General features: G+C 45.3%; 1 protein-coding gene across 5 annotated transcripts in view; it reads left to right on the plus strand.

The window, feature by feature from the left end:
• The window catches only part of LOC140465753 (NGFI-A-binding protein 1-like), a 60,315-nt gene that overhangs the window by 30,703 nt on the left and 4,061 nt on the right, over window positions 1-25,551 (plus strand). For 2 of the 5 annotated variants that reach the window (XM_072561462.1, XM_072561465.1), the window contains 4 exons: window positions 4,804-4,937; window positions 13,366-13,486; window positions 16,502-16,621; window positions 17,349-17,526. In XM_072561462.1, coding sequence (XP_072417563.1) covers window positions 4,804-4,937; window positions 13,366-13,486; window positions 16,502-16,621; window positions 17,349-17,526 — 553 coding nt within the window. The remainder of the gene's footprint in view (window positions 1-4,803; window positions 4,938-13,365; window positions 13,487-16,501; window positions 16,622-17,348; window positions 17,527-25,551) is intronic. The other 3 variants (XM_072561463.1, XM_072561466.1, XM_072561464.1) reach the window with 2 other exon arrangements.

The following is a 25,551-nucleotide window of genomic DNA, read 5'->3' on the forward strand; positions in this document are numbered from 1 at the left end:
GTTATCCAAATGTTTTTTAAAAGTTGTAATTAACGTGGGGGATCAAAGAATAGTTACATCACAAAAGGAGGCTATTCATCCCATAGTGTCCATACTGGTTCTTCTGCATATTAGGGATAGCTTCCATTGTATTGTATGGCACTACCAGTGTGTCTAATGGGATGGAGTATCAAATGGAAGCAATTTAAAGCTGGGAGTTCCACAAAGTGCAGTGGGGCATCATTGGTAGCGGAACTTAACCACAGTCTTTAACCCCATGGCCCCCAGCACATACTCCACTCTGCCATCATCATCACATTGGGAGCTGCTTCGGTGAAGAGTGCGTGTAGATGGGTGGCATGGTGGTTGAGTGGTTAGCACTGCTGCCTCACAGCGCCAGGGACCCGGGTTCAGATTAGAGTGGTGCTGGAAAAGCACAGCAGGTCAGGCAGCATCCGAGGAGCAGAACAATCGACGTTTCGGGCAGGAGCCCTTCATCAGGTTGGGCGACTGCGTGGAGTTTGCACGTTCTCCCTGTGTCTGCGTGGGTTTCCTTTGGGTGCTCTGGTTTCCTCCCACAGATGGATTGGCCGTGGGAAATGCAGAATGGAAATGCAGAATTGTAGGGATAGGTAAGGGTGTGAGTCTGTATAGGATGTCCTTTGAAGGGTTGGTGTGGACTTAATGGGCTGAATGGCCTTGCTTTCACATAATAGGGATTCTGTGTTAAGATTTGTGAGAAACAGGCCCAGGCATATCTATAAATGAGGTGCTAAACTGGTGAATCCGCAAACCAAGACCACTTGTGTGCCAGACAGAATAAGTAGCACACGATAGGTAGGACTAGTGAACCCCCACATTCCAATGGATCAGATATAAGTTCTGCCTTCCAATGGTGGTGGACAACTAAATAACTCACTGGAGGAGAAGAAAGCTCCACAAATATCTCCGTCCTCAATGATGGGAAGTCTAACACATCAGGGCTGAAGCATTCACGTCCACCTTCAGTTCGAAGTGTCAAGTGTTTAATCCACCTAGGCCTCCTCCAGAGGCCCCCAGCACCACAGATGCCAGTCTGCAGCCAATTCATGTGATATCAAGAAATGGCAGCATTGCAGGATACCACAAAGCCTATGGGCCCTGACAACATTCCTGTATTACTACTATAAACTTGAGCTCCAGAACTAAATGCACCCCAGTCAGGGTGTTAAACGTATCGATATAAGTACCTGACGATGAGGAAAATCGTCCAGTTATTTCCATGCACAAAAATCAGACCAAAGTATTTACCGCCCCCTCAGTATACTCTCAATCATCATCAAAATAATGGAAGGAGCCATCAATTGTACTGTCAAGTGGCACTAAAGTCATAAAGATATACAGCACGGAAACAGACCCTTAGGTTCAACCAGTCCATGCCAACAAACATGAAGGATCATACAATTGAAGAGTCAGGAAATGGTTACAACATGTAAAGGAGCCCATTCGGCCGGTCACATCCCTCCTGGCCCTTCTGATGGAGTAATTCTTTGAGCCTCACCGTCCTATGGCCTTGGAAATTGTTCCTCTTCAGATGATGCTCCTGTCTGGATTACTGGGGAATATTGGCCCCTTGTGCGCCTGTTCTGTGAGCATGCATCAGCAGGAGAGGGCTGATCAGGACTCTGGGTGATGGTGTCGAATGGAGAGTGGGTCAAGCAACCAGTTTTGTACCCCTCTCCATTTCATTTCCACACGAGTCGGTGTCTGTACAGGTGGTACGTCCCTGTTTTATGCCAGGGCTTGGAGAGCTGATCTCTCCCAGTATTGACAGGGAGGAGCGGGAATTGTTGTTTTTATTCATTTATGAACTGTGGGCACAGCATCTACTGTGCAGAGGGCAGTTAAAGGTCAGCCACATTGCAGTTGCTCTGGAGTGGTGAGTAGGCTTGACTCGGTAAGATAAGAACGTAGGAATAGGCCATTCAGCCCCTCATGTCTGCCCCTGAAATTCAACAAGGTCATGGCTGAAAAGCTGGAGGCCTCAACTCCTGTTTGGTGCCACCTTCTCGTAGCCCTTAGCTTCCTGATTGGTTCAAAAATCGACCTATCACTTCCTTAATTACTTTCATTGAGAAAGCCCTCCACAACTCTTTGGGGTAGCAAATTCATCAGGTATTCACTACCCTCTGGAAGAAGACTTTCCTGTGTTTTAAATGAGTGTCCCCTATGTAGCCTAGTTCAAGATTTCCCCAATTTGTCTAAAAGTGAAACATCTTCTGTACGTCTACCCTGTCATGGCCACTCAGAATCTTGTGTGTTTCAAGAAACTCCCCCTGCACTCTTTTTTAAAATCTAATGAATAAAGGCCGACCCTGTTTAATTGTTCTTAATAAGTTAACATCTTCACCCCTAGTATCAGCCTAGTGAATATCTTTTGCACTGCCTCCAATGCTAGTACATCCTTGCTTAAATACAGGGACCAAAAATGTACACAGTACTTCATGCACAGCCTGATCAATGTCTTGTAACAAAATTTCACCAGAAATTGCTGGAGAAACTCAATAGGTCTGGCAGCATCTGAGGAGAGAGAAAAACAGTGTTAACATTTTGGGTCCACTGACCCTTCTTCAGAACTTCACACGTCCCAACATTAAACTCCATCTTCCAAGTTTTTGCCCCCTCACTCAACCTATCTATAATCCCCTTGCAGATTCTTTATGGCCTCATCACAACATCCCCTCCCACCCCTTTTTGAATCTGCAGCAAATACAGATACAATACGTTCTGGTCCTTTCTCCAAGTAAGTGAGATAGTAAGTGAGTGAGGCCCTAGAACTGATCCTTGTGGCACGCCACTTGCTACATTTTTTCAACCTGAAAGAAGATTAATTAATCCTGTCTCTCTGTGTGTTAACCAATCCTCAATCCAAGCTAACGCATGAGCCCATACCATGAGTTTCTAACTTGTACAATAACATTTTATGTGGCACCTTTTTGAATACCATCTGGAAATCCACATGCACAGTGTCTACTGGTTCCCCTGTATCAACTCTGCATGTTATATCCTCAAAGAGCTCTGGAAAATTGTCAAACATGTTTCCTTTCACTAAATTTTGTTGACTCTGTTTAATAGCATTAAGCTTTTCTAAATGTCCTGCTATACCTTCCTTAATAATGGGCTATAGCTTTATCCCCAATGACTGATATTAGTCTAACTGGCCTATACTTTCCTGCTTTCTGTCTCCTCCCTTCTTGAAGAGGGATATCACGTCAGTGGTTTTCTGATCCACTGGAACCTTCCCAGAATCCAGTGAGTTCTTGATTATTTCATGCAATCCCACCACGATATATGCAGCCACTTCCTTGAACACCCTTGGATGCAGGCCTCCAGATCCTGGTGCCTTGTCTGCCTTTAGACCCACGACTATGTCAAATTCTTTGTCCCTCATGACAGCTTGTTACAAGATCTTTTCTATCATTAATACCTTGCTTATCTGATGTCTTTAGGTTGCTTGTAGTGTCCTCCATTATGAAGACCAATTCAAACATTGGTTTAAATGATCTGCCATTTCCCTGTTTTATTTAAGTTGGGGACACTAGTTTGAGACTTGATTTGCTCTCCTTCAAACTGAATTTGAAGTTCGACTGTTTTGCGACACCTGAGGATCATTAGTTACGAGGTTACTTGTTAATCCTACATCGTTACACATTACTCGATCTAAAATAGCCTGTTCCCAGGTAGATTCTGTAAACTACCGCTCTAAAAAACGATTTGCTGAAGCACTCTTCAAATCTGTACTCCATATTACTCTTGCCTGTCTGATTTGCTTGGTTACTGTGCAGATTAATATCACTATGGCAATCTTACATGCTTCCATTATTTCCTGATTTATACTTTTTCCGACGGTGAGGCAACTCCTTGAGGGCCTATAGATTCCATGAATCCAGAGATTCCGGTAATGTTCTGTCTCTGATTTGAACCCTCTCATGTCAGGTGGTGGGATTTGAATTCAGGAAATATCTGGAATTAAGAGTCTAATGTTGACTCCAGATCCATTGTCGATTGTCAGAAAAATCCATCTGGTTCTCTAATGTCTTTTAGGGAAGGAAATTGCCATCCTTATCTTGTTTGGCCTACAGGTGACTCCAAACCCAAGCAAAGTGGTTGACTCTTAACTGCCATCTGGGGGTAATTAGGGATGGATAATAAATGCTGGCCTAGCAGTGATACTCTCATCTTGTGAATGATAAAAATGCCAACTCACAGCCATGACATCTTTCACTTGCTAGTCCTTATTTCTGCTCAAACTGATTCCACATTATGATTTATTGCGCCTACATCACATCTCACCACCACCACACTGATACCATCCTTGCCCCCACCTCCTCTTCCTTTTTTGCCTATTCATCTGGAACACGAGAAACCCTTAAACATTGACTTCCCGGTCTTGGTAACTCTGCAGTCATGTCTCTGTAATTTTGATAAGACTGGCTGATTTCCTTCCCTGAAGGACATTAGTGAATCGGATGTTATTTTTAGAAATCATAATCGATGACGGTTGCCATTAGGTCAGCTCTTTATTCCAAATTTTTATTGAATTCACATTTCGCTCTAAGCCGTAACGGGATTCAAGCGCTCACGCCCAGAATAGGCACTCCGTTGAGAAGCAGCCGCTCTCTGCATTGAGTGTGAGTCAGATTGGGGAAACTGTGCACTGATTGGTGTTTGAGTTCCTCAAGTGTGGAATGATGCATCGGTGTGCCATTGAGTCCCACATTTACTCTGAGCCGAAGCGGTGAGCCCGGCTTTAATTGGTTTGATTTGTCTTTCTCTTTCTGGCAGGTGATGGTCAATGAAGCGGCTGCCCAGCTCTGCCTGATCGACACCACCCTGCTTGCCAGGCGCGACGAACTTTTCCCCCTCGCCCGACAAGTGGTCCGAGACTCCGGGTACAAATACAGTCACAGGTATTCCAGGTAGGGAAGGTGGTTTAACCCAGTCAGGGCCCCCCCCCCACCTCTCCCAGCTCCCAGGTACAACCCACAGAACCTGACACCACCAGGGCTAACCATTGAAAGCTTGCAGCTTGTGGTTAATCCTGAAAGGACCAGACACTATCACCTAATCTGTGATTGTGGCGACCTTTCCTTGCCACCACAGGGACGTGGCGAGGAATAGTTTTCTGGTGAACAGACTGGAGAAACAAAGCTGAATCAATGTGAATACATCACAATGTGAGCAAACCAAAAAGATTGAATCTGTATTATTTCCAGAATGTATATGCATGGTTACAAGGTAAAGCGATTGAACATGATGCTTTTCCAGTTAATTCTGGGGATGTGAGGAATGCTTGGTCAGAACATTTGTTGCTCGTCCATAATTGCCCCTGAGAAGATGGTGTTGTCTAATCTTCTGAAGCCGCTGCAGTGAAGGAGCAGTCAGCTGGGAAGTCTTAAGAATTTGACCTGACAGCCATGAAGGAAGATTAGGGCAATGGGTCCCAAGTTGGAACATTGCCAGAACATTGCAGGTTCTGGCCTTGTCAGAATTGGGCACCACACTTTGGAGGGAAGCCGTATGGGCCTTTGAGTCTGTGCCGCTGTCTTTCTGGGATAAGGAGGGACGAATAACATGGGGTAAGATTCCCACTGCTGCTGCATTGCCGATGTCACAGTGTAATAATCTCAAGGAACCTCCAGACACAAAGGATAGGTTTTCTCACTCCCCGTTGAGCTCCACCCCGGGGGAATTGCTGCCTGGAGTGTTCCTTGTGTGCATTGCCCACTCCCATGAGGTTTATCTACGAAAATTACCAGGTCAAAAGTCACAGGCTTCCCACTTGTCCTCCTGTTGGGTATGGAAGCAGATCACTGTGAGCAAGTCCCTTAACCTTGGTGTTCACAGTCACCTAGTTGAGGGCCTGAATGGCCACTGTGTGAAAGCTTGTCCTATCCAGTAAGGCTCAATCTAGGGCTGGAGAGGAGAGTAGATGTAAGGTTACTGGGGCCATGCAGAAATGTAGTGTTGTGGTTAAAATCAGATCAGTCACAGTGTCATACAGTGTGGAAACAGACCCTTAGTCCAACTGGTCCATACCAACCATAATCCCAAACTAAACTAGTTCCATTTGCCAATGTTTGCCCTATATCCCTTCAAATACTTACCTAAGGTCATGTTGCGGCTGTACAGGACATTGGTTAGGCCACTGTTGGACTATTGTGTGCAATTCTGGTCTCATTCCTATCGGAGAGATGTTGTGAAACTTGAAAGGGTTCAGAAAATATTTACAAGGATGTTGCCAGGGTTGGAGGATTTGAGCTATAGGGAGAGGCTGAATAGGCTGGGGCTGTTTTCCCTGGAGTGTTGGAGGCTGAGAGGTGACTTTATAGAGATTTACAAAGTTATGAGGGACATGGATAGGATAAATAGGCAAAGGCTTTTCCCTGGGGTTGGGGAGTCCAGAACTAGAGGGCATAGATTTAGGGTGAGAAGAGAAAGATATAAAAGAGACCTAAGGGGCAACTTTTTCACACAGAGAGTGGTATGTGTATGGAATGAGAGGATGTGGTGGAGGCTGGAACAATTGTAATATTTAAGAGGCATTTGGATGGGCATATGAATAGGAAGGGTTTGGAGGGATATGGGCTGGGTGCTGGCAGGTGGGATGAGATTGGGTTGGGATATCTGGCCGGCATGGACGGGTTGGACCAAAGGGTCTGTTTCCATGCTGTACATCTCTATGACTCTGTGACTCTAAGTGTCTTTTGAACATTGTAACTGTACCTGCATCCATCACTACCTCTGAAAGTTAAATGCTCACATAAACCACTCTCTGTATAAAATGGTTGCTCTCATATCCTTTCTAAATATTTCTCCTCTCACCTTAAAAATATGCCTCCTCGTTTTGAAATCCCCCACCCTGGGGGGGGGGAAAAATCTGCCATTCATCTTTTCATAGAATCCCTACTGTATAGAAACAGGCCCTTTGGCCCAGCAAGTCCACACTGACCCTCCAAGGAGCAAACCACACAGACCATGTATCCCTAACCTACAGATCCCTGAACACTATGAGCAATTTAGCTTGGCTAGTTCACCTAACCTGCACATCTTTGAACTGTGGGAGGAAACCGGAGCACCCTGAGGAAACCCACACGGGGAATGTGCAAACTCCACACAGACAGTCGCCTGAGGCTGGAATCAAACCTGGTGCTGTCAGGCAGCAGTGCTAACCACTGAGCCACCATTCCGCCCAACTGTACCCATCATGATTTTACTAACCTCTGTAAGGTCACGCTCAATCTCCTACCCTCCGGTGAAAAAAGTCCCAGCTCCCTTATAACTCAAACCCTCTTCCATTCCCAGCAACATCCTGGTAAATCTTTTCTGAACCCTCTGCAGCTTAATGATACCCTTCGTATAACATGGCGACCAGCACTGGACACAGTATTTCAGAAGAAGCCTCACCAAAGTCATGTATAACCTCAACATGACGTCCCAGTTCCAGTGCTCCAAGGTCTGAGCAATGAAGGCATGCGTGCTAAATGCCTGCTTCACCATGCTGTCCAAATTAACGCAAATTTCAACGAATCATATACTTGAACCCCTAGGTCCTCTGGTCTCTACTACCCAAGGCTCTGCTGAACGATAGAACAGGCTGGAGGGACTGAGTGGCCTATTCTTATTCCACGTTCATGTGAGAGCAGTAGGTAGATTATTCCAAGCGAAACAGAGTAACTTTGAATCTGTTTCTTTTCTGTTTAGAAGTTGCAGCTCTCTCCTCTCTTTCAAAATGCTTTATGAAGCTGACTGGTAAGGGAGAAGGAAAGACTTCAGGAAGCAACTCTGTGACACAGATGGGTGTCCTCGGAGTCTAAGCAAGATGGAGTCAATGTTCCTTTCTGAAGAAGAGTCATAGAGATGTACAGCATGGACACAGACCCTTTGGTCCAACTTGTCCATGTTGACCAGCTTTTCTAACTTAATCTAGTCCCATTTGTCAGAACTTGGCCTATATCCCTCTAAACATTTCAAATTCATATACCCATCGAGATGCCTTTTAAATGTTGTAATTGTACTAGCCTCCCCCACAGTAGTAGCGCACGTATGACTGTGCACACCTTCACTCCAGCCGTGCCCTTGAGATGGCGGTTTTGAAAGTGGCAAGGCCACTTCACTACTCAGGGTGGTGTCATATGGCAGATCGCACCTCAACTGTATTTGAGTTCAGAGCGTCCATCATTGACTTCTTGTCCAGTCACCAATTTAGGCCCTTGAGCGGCCAACTAATGACAACGGAAAGGCCTGTGGGATTCCGATTTCCTCCAGCTGGAGGTGGGACTGCTCAATCTGCAGGCAGTTCATCAGCTAGAGTCAGGTGATCAAAGGCCGAGTGGAGTCTGCCCAGAGCCGTCCCCTCCCTTTTGCTTCTGAAACCCTTGGTCCCTCTCCCTGTGTTCACTCCCTTGCCCCTCTGCCCAGTGAAACACTTGCCTTAAACCCCTGCCCCATGCTTTCCTCGATCTTGGCTCTCCTCCCACCAATGGACATGACCTGCTTGTTCAGTGCCAAACCTTTAATTGGTGATAGCACTACCTTGACAGGACTGTGGCCTCACGAGTGCCCGATCGGTGCCCGGGTTTTGTCAGTCTTTGCTTGAAAGTGTCTGCAGGGCTTTTTGCTGCTGCTGATGGAAGCCCCCGCTCCCCCCCACCACCACCCTCCACACCACCGATCTTCCTATCCTCCACTTCAATCCCAGCCTCCACTCCCCCACACCAACGATTGCCTCCTCTAGGCTGACCTGACTGGGAGGTTCCTGCGCTGCCTGAGATGTCTCCTTTCGGATGAGCTGTTAAGACTGAGACCTCAGTCTGTTCTCTTGGGTGGGCGTCAAAATGTTACCATTCAGAGAGGTTCTGGGACATGTTGTCCGAGAGCAGACCCATAAAAAGCTCCTTTGATCTGCCCACTCCCCTCCGCCCAAAGATCAGGAGCGTGGGGCCGAATTGTGACAAAAACACAACAAAAGATTTTTTCAATTAACTAAAAAGGCAAGAAGATTTATTTAAAGTAGGTTCTTGATTACATGATTGAATTAACTTTATTAGTGCTCCATTATCCTATAGATGGGGGTAAATATAGGATATTAAGGTAAGGGAGTGGGTCTGGGTGGAGTTACTCTTTGGAGGGTCAGTGTGGACTTGTTGGGCCTCAGGGCCTTTTTCCACACTGTAGGGAATCTATGAGCCACAATATACCCTCATTGCAGTGATTATGGTTCAGCTGTCTTCCTGCAAAATCTCTTTTCATTCTGAGATTCCAGTAATTCCTTAGCTTCATAAGGAGGCATGGCGGCACAATGGTTAGCACTGCTGCCTCACAGTGCCAGGAACCCAGGACTTTTGTTTAATTCCAGCCTTGGCCGATTGTCTGTGTGGAGTCTATACATTCACCCTGTGTCTGTGTAGGTTTCCTCCCACAATCCAAAGATGTGCAGGTTTGGTGAATTGGCCATGGTAAAATTGCCCATAGTGTTCAGGGATGTGTAGGTTAGGTGCATTAGTTAGGGGTAAATGTAGGGGAATGGGGTCTGGGTGAGTTTTTCTTTGGAAGGTCGGTGTGGACTTGGAGGGCCGAATGGCCTGTTTCCACACTGAAGGGATTCTATGATTTTTATTTATCCCTTGCTCAACATCACCAGTGAAGCAGATTAACTGATCATTGTCCCTTTGCTGTGTGTGGGATCTTGCTGTACTTCTCACATTACTACAACAACTGCACTTTAAATTAAAAAAAGTACAGCAGACTTTGTATTAACTGGCCCCAATGGGACCAGGCGTGTGCCACGTAATCAAATATTCCTGTTGATTGAGAGGTCCACATAATCACTAAGTAATAGAAAGGTAATACAGTGGGTACACATCACTATTATACTTTATTTACTGCATAAGTCACTTAATAATAATGCAACTTTCCCTTAAATTTACCAGCAGAGAGCTTCTCACTTGCACTTTCACTGACTGCTTGGAGGTCGCGATAATAACAGTATATTTGGCAGTTTTGCAGGTGTATCATTTTTACTGGTTTATCGAGAGTGCCAGTTCATAGGGTGCCAGTTAAAACAAGGTTTGCTGTACTTCATTGGTTTTAAAATCCCATGGGACATGCTGCAGTTGTGAAAGATGTCAGTTAAATGTATATTCTTTCTTCCAAAAGGCTGAATAATGCGGGTACTGGGGGTCTTAATTAAGAGGAGAAAATGCAGTTCAAGCAATTGGAGAGGTGGTCACAGGATGATTTAGTTGGAAGTTACGGGTAATGCTCAGGGAATATGTGTTCACAGTGGTTGGGACAGTCTAAATACAGTTAACAAACCTAGAATTGAAAGTTTGTCTCAGTGATGGTGGAGTGATTGTCGCTTGTTGTCTGGTTCACTAGCGTCCTTTGGGGGGAGGAAATCTGCTGTCCTTACCTAGCAGAGATATTTGTATAAGTTACAGCCACAGATGAGGTGCCAGAAGACTGGAGGGTGGCTAATGTGTCTATATTTAAGAAAGGGTGTAAAGAGCAGCCTGAGAACCATAGATAAGTGAGTTTGACTTCGATGGTAGGTAAATTGTTGGAAGTGATTCTGAAAGAAAGGATCCCCATGCATTTGGACTGATTGGGGATATTCAGCATGGTTTCATGCAAGGCAGATCATGTCTTATTAACTTGATTGAGTTTTTTGAGGCGAGGGTGCCGTGCTGGAAAAGCACAGCAGGTCAGGCAGGATCCAGGGAGGAGGAGAATTGTCGTTTCGGACATAAGCCTGAGTTCTTTGAAGACATAACCAAAACGATTGAGGGCAGAGCAGTAGACACTGTCTATCTACATGGAGTTTAGTAAAGGGTCTGAGTGGGTTACTCTCTGGAGGGTCGGTGCGGACTTGTTGGGCCGAAGGGCCTGTTTCCATACTTTAGGAATTCTAATTCTAAAGCCTTTGACAATGTTTCAGATCACGTGGTATTCAGGGAGAGCTTGATATTTGGATAATTGGCTTGGCAGTAGGCGACAGAGGGTGGTGATGAAGCATTGTTTTTCAGACTGCAGTCTTGTGACCAGAGGTGTCCCATAGGGGTTGGTGCTGAGTCCACTTTTGTTTGTCATTAATATAAATGATTTGGATGAGAATTTAGGCATGGTTAGCATGTTTGCAAATTACACTAAAATTGGTGGAATGGTGGATAGTGAAGAAGGTTATCTTATTCCAATGGGATCTTGATCAATTGAGCTAATAGGAGTGGCATCTGGAGTTTAATTTGGATAAATGCGAGGTATTGCATTTGGTAAAACAAATAAGGGCAGGACTTATACAGTCAATGGTAGGGCCCTCGTGTTGTAGAACAGAGAGACTAAGGGATTCGGAGACATATTTCTTTGAAATTTGTGGCACATGTAGACAGGGTGGTTAAGAAGGTGTTTAGCACTCTTGGCCTCATTGCTCAGATCATTGAGTACAGCAGGTGGGATACCATGATCAGGTTGTACAGGACATTGGTGAGGCTTTTGCTGGAGTACTGTGTCCAGTTCTGGTTGCCCTATATCTTCATAGGAAGGATATTATTCAACTGGAGAGGGTTCAGAAAAGATCTACCAAGATATTGCCGGGAATGCAGGATTGGAGTTGTTAAAATAGATTGGATAAGTTTTGACTTTTTTCCTGGAGTGTCAGAGGTTAATTAATAAAATGGTTTAAAAAAATCATGAGGACCATAATAAGGTGAATAGCAAAAGTCTTTTCCCTGGGGTGATATCTAGAGGGAATTTTGAGGTGAGAGGCAAAAGCTTTTAAATGGGGTTTCAGGGTCATTTTTTTCACACAGGGTGATTCGTGTGTGGAATGAACTGCCAGAGCAAGTGGTAGATGCAGGTACAGTTATAACATTTAAAAGACATTTAGACAGGTACATGATTAGGAAAGTTTTAGAGGGATATGGGCCAAGCGCAGGCAAATGGGACTAGGTTAGTTTGGGAAACTTGGTTGGCATGGATGAGTTGACCAAAGTGTCTATTTCTGTGATGTATGGCTCTACCCGACCTCTGTGTGACCCCAGTGATGTGGACAACTCTTAACTGCCCTCTCATATGATCCAGCGGTCACATGATTCAGGAGGCAATTAGGGACGAGCAACAAATGCTGACCTCAACAGCAACACCCACCAAATGAATAAATTTTGAAGTAACCTGCAATGAGAGGGGAAGAGTTAATGTTTCAGCTCAGTGGCCTCTCATTAGAATCTCTCTCCCCACAGACGCTGCTGATCTGCTGAGTACTTCCAGCACTGTCTGGTTTTTTATTTCACATTCTTTGTTTTTTTTTTCTTTGCTGTAACATTTTGTCAAAGGGACAGCAGCTCTGGCAAAGCAGCACTCCCTCGACACTGCACTGAATGGCCAAGTCTTTGAGTAGGAGAGGGAGACGGACCCATGGTATTCTGACTCGGGGGAGATGACCATACTGAGCCAGGCCAGTCACTGTCTGTGTTCACAAAGGGACGTCCCATTTCTGGCAAATGTCAATCATCAAGAGGGCACCGGCTCGGTGAAACCACTTCCTATAAATTACTCTATCTTAGCTTACTAGAAATGACTAACTGCTATCAGTAAATTAATTGTGTGACCGGAATACTTGATGAGATGGATTCTGGGATTGCCAACCATGATGTTTCCATGAAGTAAGGTTGACTGCATGGAACAACGTGGGAGAAAAGTCCTCAAAGTTGAGCAAAATTTGTCCTTTCTTTATTGAACTGTCTTATTTGTTGTTGTTTTTAAAATTATTGGAGCTTAGAAATCACAGCCGTTTGGCTGACGGTCCAATGCCATCCGCTTGCTAATACACTGAAGTTTCCTTTCACTTTCTGATTGACTGGGAATGTGCGGTTGGCGGACCAGGACCGTGGGGGAGGCATGTATTTGGAGGAGGCGGGAGGTCCTGAGGTGAAAACTCCTGGAAAATATTCTTACACAGTGTTGGCAATCCTGGTGGATCCTGAGCAGGAAACTGTCGAAACCGTCACCCAGCTGGTCCAGAACATGGACGCTGAAAGGAAAGGGATATTGTCAAAGCTTTCCCTCTTTCGCTGATCAGGACAAACGCAAGAATGCCAAATCTCAAGCAATCACAACAACTTAGAGTTGCAGGAGCAAATAGTTCTGAATCAAGAAAAGGCAGATTTACTGAGAATCAGAACCCCGATGATGCTGTGGTATAAATTGTTGTGATTATTTGTGAAATTTGCCATTCCCACAAGTGTGAGGTGAAAAGCTTCGTCGACATGTCTCTTTCTTTTCAGTGAAAAAGGTGAGGTTTGTTCAGCTGTTTCCACGGTGATTAGGATAATTTCCCAATATTTTGTTTAGATCCAAGTTTGCAGATGCACCGATACCAAAAAGGCCAAGGCTGGATCCCAACGGACAATACCTGCGTGACGAGGTTCACACGCGCACTGTGCAAGCGGAACTGATGAAACTGAAGAGACAGGTGAGGCTCACTGGCTGTTGTGTTCCCAGCAAGTCGCTGGAGTGAGAGGGGACTATTCATCCTGCAGCAACTGCCCAGTGGTCCCTACTGGAGCATCTTGGGTAGAGGGAGGGTCAGCCTTGACTTTAGTGCCCTCTTGTGCCAGACTGGCATGCACTCAGTTTGTGTAGCTGCATTGCATTTGTGCCTTTAAAACAGTCACAACCCACCGACTGGGGAAAGAAAGCTGCAATGGCGTATATTCTGTGGATGTATTCTCATGATACATATCTTTGGATCAAAGGTCATGAGGGTAGCTGCTTAGGGCAGAGGGAATGAATTCTTAACAGCTGGGGATACCCCAGCTCAAAGGCTGGAGCTCACTTCTTAGTTCACACCCCCTACTCCACCCTAGTATGTACAAACCTTCCAATGCGTGTAACTTCCATTTATATTCACAGTTTGATATTTTCCTAGTCAATCTGTTCAGAGATGTCATTACACACCTCTGGAGCAGGTGGGACTTGAAGGAGGAGAAAGTGAGGACTGCAGATGCTGGAGTACCAGAGTTGAAAAATGTGGTGCTGGAAAAACACAGCAGGCCAGGCAGCATCCGAGGAGCAGGATAATCGACGTTTTGGGCATAAGCCCTTCTTCAGCTTATGCTCGAAACATCAATTCTCCTGCTCCCAGGTGGGACTTGAACCTAGGTCTCCTGGCTCAGAGGTAGGAACATTACTGCTTTGCCACATGGCCCCTAGTTTTCTTCACAGCTAGTGATCTGCCTCTGAAACAACAGCTGTTTCACAGTCAAATCTGGTGGCTGATTTGCCAATGAGCAGGATTCCGTCAACGACTAACTAACCAGTACATCTGCTTCAATGGTGTTTGGTTAGCGATGGTTGATATGAATAGTACACTGTGAGGTATACATCTTCCATGTACAGTCTCATTTCCCTTAAATCCACAGGGGCCTTGCTGTCATCTTAGTGCTGGCTCATCAGACAATGCAGTACTCCCCAAATCCTTCGGTTCTTATGCAGCAACAAGTTTAAATTTTTGCCCTTGGGTGAGCACTTTGCCGACCAGTGGAAATAATCTTTCCCAGCTTGCCTCAAAATTTTAAACATCACCTTTCAGTCTCCAGTTAACTTTCCCAGTCATAATGACCTCTCCTTCTAATTCATGCCTCTCATTTCTGCTATCATCTGAATAATCTCTCCCGTACCCTCTAAGTGGCCTTCATACACCATCCACATCAGGTCCAATGCAGACCAATCTAGGTTTAGCTTTATATCTTTATATTTTGTGCTCTAGGATCTTAATAATTCTGTTACAGCTACATAACTTGCTTTCTCATATTTAAAAAAAAACACTTTGTGCTGATTTCCTCTTTCTCTTAATCTGAATTACCGATCAGCAAGATTTTGCCAATTTAGACAACTCTCGGGTCTTGGGCTAAAGTTCTCTGGGCACAGTCCTTTTGCACCTCACGTGAAACATCAAGGCAGCTAAAGGCAACAGTGCCACAATGTCGCAGCCTCACGCTGACACCTTACCAGGGAATGTCACTAATTGATGATCAGGAGCAGGGAGCTTGATGACCTCTTCCCCTCCATATCGATCAGTGATGGGGGAGCCATTGTCAAGCCCCTGTCCTGGCTCTGATTGGCTTATGTAGATCTAGGATAGTCTCTGGTATCTCAATGCCTGCTCAGATCTACAGAGGAATAAGAGTAAACCATTCAGCTCCTTGAGCCTGTTTGTCATTTGACACTTCTGTGGTTTATTTGTGACCCAACACCACGTTCCTACCAACTTCATCTCATCCAGGGACAACCCCCCTATTGTTCCCCCAACCCCATTCAGGCCAATTTTTTTTACCTTCTCCCCAATATCCACAAACAGGACAATCTTAGGATTAGGGGTAGCAAATTTAAAACAGAGTTTAGGAGCAACTACTTCTCCCAAAGGGGTGTGAATCTGTGGAATTTGCTACCCCAAAGTGTGGTGGATGCTGGGACAATGAGTAAATTTAAGGAGGAGTTAGACAGATTTTTAATTGGGAATTGATGAAGGGATATGGGGAAAAGGCAGGAAAATGGGAGTGAGGAACACATCAGCCATGATCGAATGGCAGAGCAGACTTGATGGGCCGAATGGCCTAATGCTGCTCCTATATCTTATGAACTCATGACAGACCCATTGTTTCTGCCTGTTCCTGTCCCACAGAACTTTAAAAAGAAAACAGCATCCACAGTTATTTTGTATTGCTGTGTACCTGCCTTCGTTCCATATCCCTTAAGGGGACATTGATCTTCTAACTTCAGGAAGAAACCGCTTACCCTAGAGGCAGTTCAGAGAAGATTAACTCAGCTGACTCTGGGGAGAAAAGGGTTTGAATTATGAGGAGAGGTTGTGCAGGTTGGGCTTTGCCGATTGAAGGTTAGAGCAATGAGGGGTGGTCTTATTGAGAAATATAAAATTCTGAGGGTGCTCAGCTATTTGGATATGGACTGGATGTTTCCCTTAAAGGAGTGATCTATAACCAGAAGACGTTGTTTTAGAATAAGGCGTCTCCCATTTAAGATGGAGATGAAGAGGAATCTCTTCACTCGGAGGCTCATCAGTGTTTAGAATTCCCCAGGGAGCGCTGGAGGCAGGTCCTCACATATACTTGAGGTTGAGTTAGACAGGTTATTGATTGACCGTGGAGTCAAGGATTACAGGGTTGAGCCATGATCTTATCGATTGGCAGAACAGGCTCAAGGGATTGAGGGCTATTCCTAACGTTCTTATGGATATTGAACCAGTTTCTTTGGGACTTTTTCCAAATGGAATTGGTTGTTTGAGAGGAGGTCTGTTGGTGAGGATGCTGATTCATATCTGAGAAAGTTGTTCATGTTATGACATGCCTTCCTTTGTTAACACGTACCGGGACAGCCACAGCACCGACTGATAGATTGGCAGTACTCTGACGGAGTTCGGCCTACATCCTGCCAAGGGGAGTTCATGTGTTTTGTTTCTCTCTCATAGGAACGATTGCTGGAGATTCAGGCCATACTGGCTGGTATTTACCAGAAACAGGAAACCCTAAAATCCAGGATTATCCAGGAGGAGCTTAGTCACAATGTGGCTGAGGTCCATGAATTACAGGTGACCTTTCATTCTGCGATCTTGCAATGTCAAATACTTAGCTTGTGCCACAGAACCTTATTGGGACCAGTCTTACATGTATTCTCTTGCGGTGGTTAAAGGACAGGTCTGCTGTTAGATGTGATTCTGTGATTGGGCAGCACTTCTGAGAGCACTAATAGTCACACTGGAAGCCAGTTTAAGATAATCGCTTGCACTCATAACATGGCTCATTTACCCACGTTACAAACAGCATATATGCAGGGACCCGTTCTCTGCAACAAAAGTAAATATGTTTAAAACTTGCACCGTTTTTTGGAAATACCTAGGGACTTGGGGAGCCTGTTGCTTTTTCTCTTAGAGAACAATAGGAGTTGACTTGCCAACCAATCAATGCTGGGTTTTCTCTGGTAGTATAACTTGTTGTGATCATTTGAAGTTTGGTATTTTTCCCACTGTCCAGAGAAGTGCAAGATGAAATATTTCAACCAAATATCCCTCTTTCCAGAATTATAGGCATGCTTGAAGATTGGCTCCAGTTGTACCCTTCATCGACTGGCTTTATGGAGAGTAGGTGACAGCAACAAGCTGTTTGTACCTATAATAATTCCCCATGACAATGCAGCGCCTATACTCTGCAATTCAGTCTCATTTCTGTATTTTTATTTCCTCTGGCCTTTAGCCTAATTAGTTTTGTTTTTCCTCACCCCTGTGTGTGTCTCTCTCTCTCTCCTTTGGAACCTCGCAGCTAGAACTGGAGAAGGTCACCACAGAACAGCTCTCGCTGATGCAGGAGCAAAACGACCTCATCAAGAAGCAGAAACGTAGCGATAAATATTTCTCGGCCAAGGCTCGTAGCCTGTCCCTGCTCGGGATGCAGCCCGTGGAAGAGGAGGATGGCGGGATGTCAGAAGGAAGTGGCGATGGTAGGTTTTCCTTCCTCAGTACTGCCCTGCGGACTCTGCAGCAGAATATTCCTGATGAAGCCGCCTTTGAGCTGGGAGGGCTCTGCCACAGTTTAACAAGAAACAGGTTCATGGCCTGCATTGTGTCACACAGAGCCAGCTATTTGACTGCAGACGCTTTTCAGATAAGGTGGCACCCTCAGTTTATGTGAAGCCTTTCAAAGTCTACAGGGTGTATCCAGTGGTGTAATCCGCCGCCAAATTCTGCAAAGCAAGATCCCAGAGGCAGCAATTATCGAGTGACTTGATAATCTGTTTTTTAATTATGCTAATTGAAAGACCAGCTTTGACCAGAAGAACTCTCTGGTTTCTCTTTGAAAAATGCAGTGGAATAATTTATTGGAATCATAGCAAAATGTGAGTTATAACTTTGGTTTAGACCATAAGATATCAGAGCAGATTAGGCCATTTGGCCCATTGAGTCTGCTCCGCCATTCGATCATAGCCAATATGTTTCTCAACCTCATTCTCCTACTTTCTCCCTGCAACCCTTTATCCCCTTACTAATCAAGAACCTACCTATCTCTCACTCTTAAAGACACACAGTGACTTGGCTTCAATAACTGACTGTGGCCATGGGTTTCACAGATTCCCCACCCTCTGGCTGAAGAAATTCCTCCTCCTCTCAGTTCTTAAGGGTTATCCCTTCACTCTGAGGCTGGACCCTCGGGTCCTAGTCTCTCCTACCGGTGGAAACATCTTCTCCACAGCCATTCTATCCAGGTCTCAGTGTTCTGTAAGTTTCAGTCAGATCCCACTCATCCTTCTAAACTCCGTCAGGTACACACCAAGAGTCCTCAACCGCTCCTTATATGACAAGCCCTTCATTCCCAGGATCGTTCTTGTAAACCTCCTTTGGACCCCCTCCAGTGTCAGCACATCCTTCCATAGATACAAGAACTGCTCACAACATTCTGAAGGCGGTCTAACCACAGCATTATACAGCCTCAGCAGTAAATCACTGCTATTGCATTCTAGCCCTCATGAAATGAATGCTAACATTGAATTTGCCTTCCTAACTGCCAAGTGAACCTGCATGTTAACCTTAAGAGAATCCTGAACTAGAACTCCCAAATACCTCTGTGCTTCAGATTCCTGAAGCTCTTCCCATTTCAAAAATATCTATACCTGTATTCTTCCTACCTCACAATTTCCCACTTTCCCACATTGTATTCCATCTGCCACTTCTTTGCCTACTCTCCTAGCCTGTCCAAGTCCTTCTGCAGCCTCCCCACCTCCTCAACACTACCTGTCCATCCACCCATCTTTAGGTCATCTGCAATTTTAGCAATCATGCCCTCACTTCCTTCGTCCAGACTATTAATGTATAAATGAATAGTTGTGGTCCCAACATGGACTCCTGCAGTCTCTAGCTGAAAAAGACCCCTTTAACCCCACTCGCTGCCTTCTGCCAATCCCCAATCCATGCCAGTATCTTGCCCCTAACACCATGGGACTTATCTTGTGTAGCAGCCTCCTGTGCGGCATTGTTAAAGGACTTCTAGAAATCCAAAATGATCACATCCACTCCTGTCCTTTGTCTTATTTGCTCATTGCCTTCTCAAAGAATTCTAACACATTTGTCAGGCATGACCTCCCCTTGATGAAGCTGTTCTGACTCAGCCCTATTTTACCATGCACTTCCAAGTACTTCGTAATCTCATCCTTAATAATGGACTCTAAAGTCTTACCAACGACTGAGGTCAGGCTAATAGGGCTATAACTTCCCACCTTCTCCTTCCCTCCTTTCTTAAATAGGGATGTTATATTAGCCATTTTCCAGTCCTCTGGTACCCACCCTGACTCCAGTGATTCTTGAAACATAACCACTAATGTGTGTACAATCTCCTCAGCTTTCTCCTCCAGAACTCTAAGGTTTGGCTGATTTTCCAGCTTCAAACCTTCCAGCTTCTCTCGCACCTTCTCCTCTGTGACAGCCACTGCACTCGTCTCTGCCCCCTGACTCTCCTGAAGTTCTGCTGTGGTTTATTGTCAGCACTGAGAGGCAGCAGCTCTGATGTTGCAGCCTTCCTTCAGTACTGCATTGCTACAGTAGACTCTGCGTTTGAAATGAAGCTTGAATTAAACATTAATGAGGAGAAAGTGAGGACTGCAGGTACTTGAGATCAGAGTTGAGAGTGTGGTGCTGGAAAAGCAAAGCTGGTCAGGCAGCATCCGAGGAGCAGGAGAATCGATGTTTTGGGCATAAGCCCCTCATCAGGAATGAGCTGCTTGACCAGCTATGCTTTTCCAGCATTACCCTTAAACATTAATGAGTCAGTTCCTAGACCGGGGGAGGTGGTATTGAGGTAACCTCTGCACGTTACTCTGGTATGGAGTAAGGGTGTTGCTAAGAAAGCTAAATGACAATGGAACCTTGTGATAGTGGCAGCTGATAGTTTAATAAAACAGTGAGGAAAATAGAATCTTTATTGTGTAAGAAAATTGGTTTTGTTTTTGGCTTACTCGGATCAAAAAGCATGTGTATTGTCTTGGTTGAAATGGGGGAGCACCGAGATTGGATTAATCCAATTCTCAATGTTTCAGAAATGAAGTCACATGGACCCCATGCTTCAGACAGTGAGGAGGGAAGTGAGAAAACTGAGGACTGCACCCTTGCACCTGGCATTCTGCCACCTGGTGGTGAGGAGGTCTTGCATCCTCCCAATTCTACCAACACTGATTGCTAGTGTTTACATTGACAGGCAAAGTTCTCAAACGTCCTGCCTTCCAGCTGCTCAATAATTGGACCCACTGCTCTCTCTCTCTCTCTCTATATCCCTCTCCCCCTCTCTGTCCGCAGCTAGGTGCTGTATGTTGTGGCTCCCCCCTCACACCTTCATGATTTGATTGACAGGAGGTGTACAACAATAGGTTGCACCTATGTAATGCCTTTGACAGAGTAAAATGCTGCAAGGTGCCTCACAGGTATGTTAGCAAAGCAAACCTGCCAACTTGGCATGATCCTGCTAGTTTTTAATCTTTCCCAGAAATTCACCCTCAGTCAACTGATATTTGTGATGATGGATGTTCTCTCTAATAATTAGTGTTTAGGAAGGGGTGTTAACTTTGGGCCCCTGCCCCTTTTGTATCCTGTTTTCAAGTAGCACAGTTTTGAAAGTCTGATGGAGTTTGGCTAATCCAAAGATGCCTTTGCAGGTGACTAACCAGTGAGTAATCAATCCAAGTGTTTTATTTTACCATTCCTGATGCCCGTAGGCATGGAATAATCCAGGTTAGTTCCCCAGATTCTTAATGGACATAAAATTGCCACAGAGGCAGCCTCCAGGTGCTCAATGGTTGGCGAATCTGTGCCTGGGAGTGTGCATTCATTCATGTTATAGGAAGGATATTATTAAAGTGGAGAAACTATTGACCAGGATGTTGATTGGAATGGAGGGTTTGAGTTATACCTGGATAGACTGGGACTTTTCACTGGAGCATAGGAGTTGAGGGGTGACCTTGTAGAGGTTTATAAAATCATGAGCAGCACAGATAAGGTGGATAGCAAAGATATTTTGCGTAGGATGAGTGAGTTCAAAACTAGGGGCACATTTTTAAGGTGAGAGGAGAAAGATTTAAAAGGGACCCGAGGGGACCACTTTTTCACCCGGAGGGTGGTTCGTGTGTGGAATGAACGTCCAGAGGAAGTGGTGGGTGCAGATGCAGTTACAACATTTAAAAGTCATTTGGATAAGTTCATGAATTGGAAAGGTTTAGAGACAAAGGGCCAAAAGCAGGAAAATGGGACTCGTTTAGTTTGAGAAACTTGGTCGGCATGGATGAGTTGGACCGAAGGGTCTGTTTCCACACTGTGTGACTCCATCAGATTAACCCCTGTGAGTGTTGGAGCTCAGCATTTGGACAAAACTCTGCGAGGCAAACCAAGTCTCCCAAACGAAACTAGTTCTACTTTCCTGCATTTGGCCCATATCTCTCTAAACTTTTCCTATTTGAGTTCACATACTTGCAACCTCATCTCCTTTTAGGAAAATCAGTGTGCTTGGATGAACGAGTGTTGCTGGAGTTTGCAATGAACAGTGTTTGGGGCTCTCTGCACTTGTGCACTCAATAACACACGATGTTAGCTTTCAGGTGAATGGCTGGAAATTAGGGAACTCACCTACTGGCCAGGGTCTGTCCCACTATTGACCTCAGTGGCTTTTGCCCCTCCTTCGTCTCTACTTGATCCCCATGACTTGCTACTTGTTAGTCAAGGTCAGGTTGTGTGTGATTAAAAGTTTAAGTGCTGAGCAACCTGTCAATCCCCTTCCACCTACGTGGCCGCCGATTGGATGATCATTAGTGGAGGTGATTGAGGGTTACTCTTTTGGAGAAGGATAATCATACAGGCACCCAAGTGGCCAACAATGGGTATTCTCTGTGACGGAGGACCGTGGGAGTTGAAATTGCAGCCCCCAAGAGCTCCCAGCAGTCAGGAGCTGAAAGCCATACTGGTAATGGGTTCTGTGTCTGTCCACCCAGTATCCACACAGGACCAAGAGTCACTGCTGGATCCCAGGCCTGAGCTGAGTGATGATGTCAGGTTGTAGGTGCTCCTGAGTTGGAGTCTCAGAAACAAGAGCATGGGTTGCCTCTCGGTGACACCCTTCTCAGTACTACATTGCCATGATCTAGCGGTAAGTGCCTTTGAACAAACAGCCCCAGGGTCAAAATTCTGGAACTTGCTCTCTTGCAGCATTGTGGGTCTAAATCCACCTAACAGACTGCAGCAGTTCAAGAAGGGAACATATCACCATCTTCTCAAGGGCAGCTAGGGACTGGCAGTGAATGCTGACCCAGCCAATAATACCCTCATCCTTGTTTTTATTCACTCATTTATTGTTCACCCCTAGCTGCTCTTTGAAAAGGTTGTGGTGATCTGCCTAATTCTTGAACTATTACAGTCCATGTGCTAAGGGTTGACCCACAATGCCCTTAGGGAGGAAATTCCAGGAATTTGACCTAGCGACAGTGAAGGAATGGTGATACATTTCCAGGTTAGGATGGTGAGTAGCTTGGAGGGGAGCTTGAAGGTGGTGGTGTTTCCATGTATCTGCTGCCTTTGTACTTCTAGCTGGAAGTGGTCATGGGTTTGGAAGGTGCTGTCTGAGAATCTTTTGGTGAATTTCTGCAATGTATCTTGGAGATGGTACACAGTGCTGGTACTGAGTGTCAGCAGTGGTGGAGGGAGTGGATGTTTGTGGATGTAGTGCCTATCAAGTAGGCTGATTTTGTCTTGAGTCAAGCTTCTTGAGTGTTGTTGGAGTTGCACCCATCCAGGCAAGTAGGGAGTGTTTCATCACGCTCTTGACTTGTCCTCTGGACAAATAAAAGAAAAGGAACCCACCAGCTATCCTTCATGGGTGTGCTTGTTGTGCTCACAGTGTGGCTGTGCGCCCACTGGGTTACACCACTGAGATGATGTGGGCCACTAGATTTGATCAGGCAGAGGTGTGAAGGTGGTGAGGTGCCCACCCACCACCTCTCTCAGTAAATACCCCACCCACCCTAAAACTCTCTACAGAGGAAGGGCCTTAAATTCCTCCCACTGTGCTCTTGTCTCACCTACTGGTTTTGCTGAGAACTGATGAATCCTGTCTGGCTGAATGAGGGCAAAAGGCCAGTGAGGGACAGATTGAATCTCATTTAGCTTTCCTTCTCGTTCTTCTGCCAATTACAGTTAAATCAGCTGACAATCTTCTGGTCGCCTCTGGCAGGACCTTATACTTCAACATGACTTGGAGTTGCCGGTGTTGGACTGGAGTGTACAAAGTTAACAATCACACAACACCAGATTGTGGTGCATCAACCACTTGATGAAGGAGCTGCGCTCCAAAAGCTAGTGCTTCCAAATAAACCTGTTGGTGTTGTGTGATTTTTAACCTTATACTTCGAGCCTGGGATACTTTTGCCTCCAGTAGAATTATGGGATTTTGTAGAGAGTGTGAGAAATCCAGGGAGAATGCAGGGTCCGGTTGTTTTAAGGCCAAGATATGGTATCAGAAGAACAAGGAGCCGCAGGGATATGAGATCTTAAATGTCTGTTAAATAAGAATCTTGCCTGAATTGATGTCTTCTTGTGGGAAAATAAATGGTTCCCCTCAAAGGGAACTACTATACTATAAATTATATATTACAGAAGAGGCCTTTTCACCCACCGAGTCTACACTGTCAAAGTTATTAAATCTACAATAGTCCCATCTTCCAGCACAAGGCCTATAGTCATGAATGTCAGGATACTTCAAGTGATCTCCAAGTTCTTTTTAAAGGTTGTGAGGTTTCCTGCCTTGACCAACCTCCCAGCCGCTGCTTTCCAGATCCTGATCACCCTTTCGGTGCCAATGTTCCTCTTCAATCCCCTGTAAACCTTCTGCCTTTCACCTTAAAATCATGTCCCCTTGTTCACCTTAAAATCATGCCACCTTTTCACGAAGGGGAACTACTGTTCTCTGTTCCCCCTGTCCGCGCCCCTCTTAATCTTAACCACCTCAGTCTGGTCTCCCCTCAACCTTCTCTGCTCCAAAGGAAGCAACCAGAGCTTATCCAGACTCTTTGTATCTAAGATGCTCCATCCCAGACAACAACCTGGTGAATACTCTCTGCACCCGCTCCAGTGCAATCCCATCCTTCCTATAATGTGGTAAATAGAACTGCACACACTACTCCAGCGTTCGCTGAAACCAGAGGTCTGCAGAGCTCGATCTTCAATGATTTCTGTGTAATTCAGAGTAAAAGCGACAGTGTGTGTTCGATTCCCATTCTGGCTGAGGTAGATTTGTTACTTGCCTCATCACCCTGCCCCTGACGTTGGAAGAGAGAACAGCAAACCAGCATTGACAACAATTACCGAGAGACACGATTTGAAATGAAGTATCCTGTTTGCCTTCATTGCTCGATCCTTTGAGTATAAGAGTTGGGAAGCCATGTTGAGATTGTCTAGGACATCAGTGAGGTCTCATCTGGAATACTGTGTCCAATTCTGGTTGTCCAATTATAGAAAGGATATAATTGAAAGGATAGAAATATAGAAATATAGAAAGGATATAAAGGATATAAACTGGAGAGGGTTCAGAAGAGATTTACCAGGATGTTGCCAGGTATGGAATGTTTGAGTTATAAAGAAAGACTTGGACTTTTTTCACTGGAGCGTAAGGTGTTGAGTGGTTACCTGATACAAGTTTATAAAATAATGAATGGTATAGATAGAGAGTAAATGGCAGTTACCTTTTCCCTAGGATGGGGCATTTCAAGACTAGGGGTCACATTTCTTTCAGGTGAGAGGAGAGAGATTTAACAAAGACGTGAGGGGGAAATCTCTTACACAGAGGGTGGTTCGTGTGTGGAATGAACTTCCTGAGGAGGTTGTGGGTGTGAGTACAATTACAACATTTAAACAACATTTGGATAATTACATTAATAGGAAAGGTTTGGAGAGATATAAGCCAGGAGCAGGCAGTGGAACTAGTTTAGTTTCAGATTATGTTCGGCATGGACTGGTTGGACCGAACAGTCATACAGCATGGAAACAGACCCTATCAGCAGACAATGGGGCAAATCCCTGCCTATGAACGTAGCACACATGACGTATCTGTGTACAGAGGAACCTCGATTATCCGGACGAGATGGGCGGCCACTAACTCGCTCAGATAATTGACTGTCTGGTTAATTGATGCAATGCCTCTCCTCTGAGGCTCGGAGTTTTCTGAAGTTTCCTTTTTCCGCTCCCTGCCTGCCTCGCTCCCTCTCTCTTTGTCTCAGGGTTTGTTTCTGAGCAGACACACATACTTGTGTGTAAGGGACCTGCAGCAATTGCTGAAGCCTGCCCCCCACCCATCAGTTCAATGGGATTGAACTGCTGCTGCCTTTGGCGGGGGGGGGGGGGTTGCAAGTCTCCAAATAATGCGTGCACACACACACACAACATTTAATTGCAACTTTTTCACAAGTTCCACCTTTGCTCTGTACAGGACAATGTTAGAGAGA

Source organism: Chiloscyllium punctatum, chromosome 42 (genome assembly GCF_047496795.1).
Source record: "Chiloscyllium punctatum isolate Juve2018m chromosome 42, sChiPun1.3, whole genome shotgun sequence".
Classification (NCBI taxonomy): Eukaryota; Metazoa; Chordata; class Chondrichthyes; order Orectolobiformes; family Hemiscylliidae; genus Chiloscyllium; species Chiloscyllium punctatum.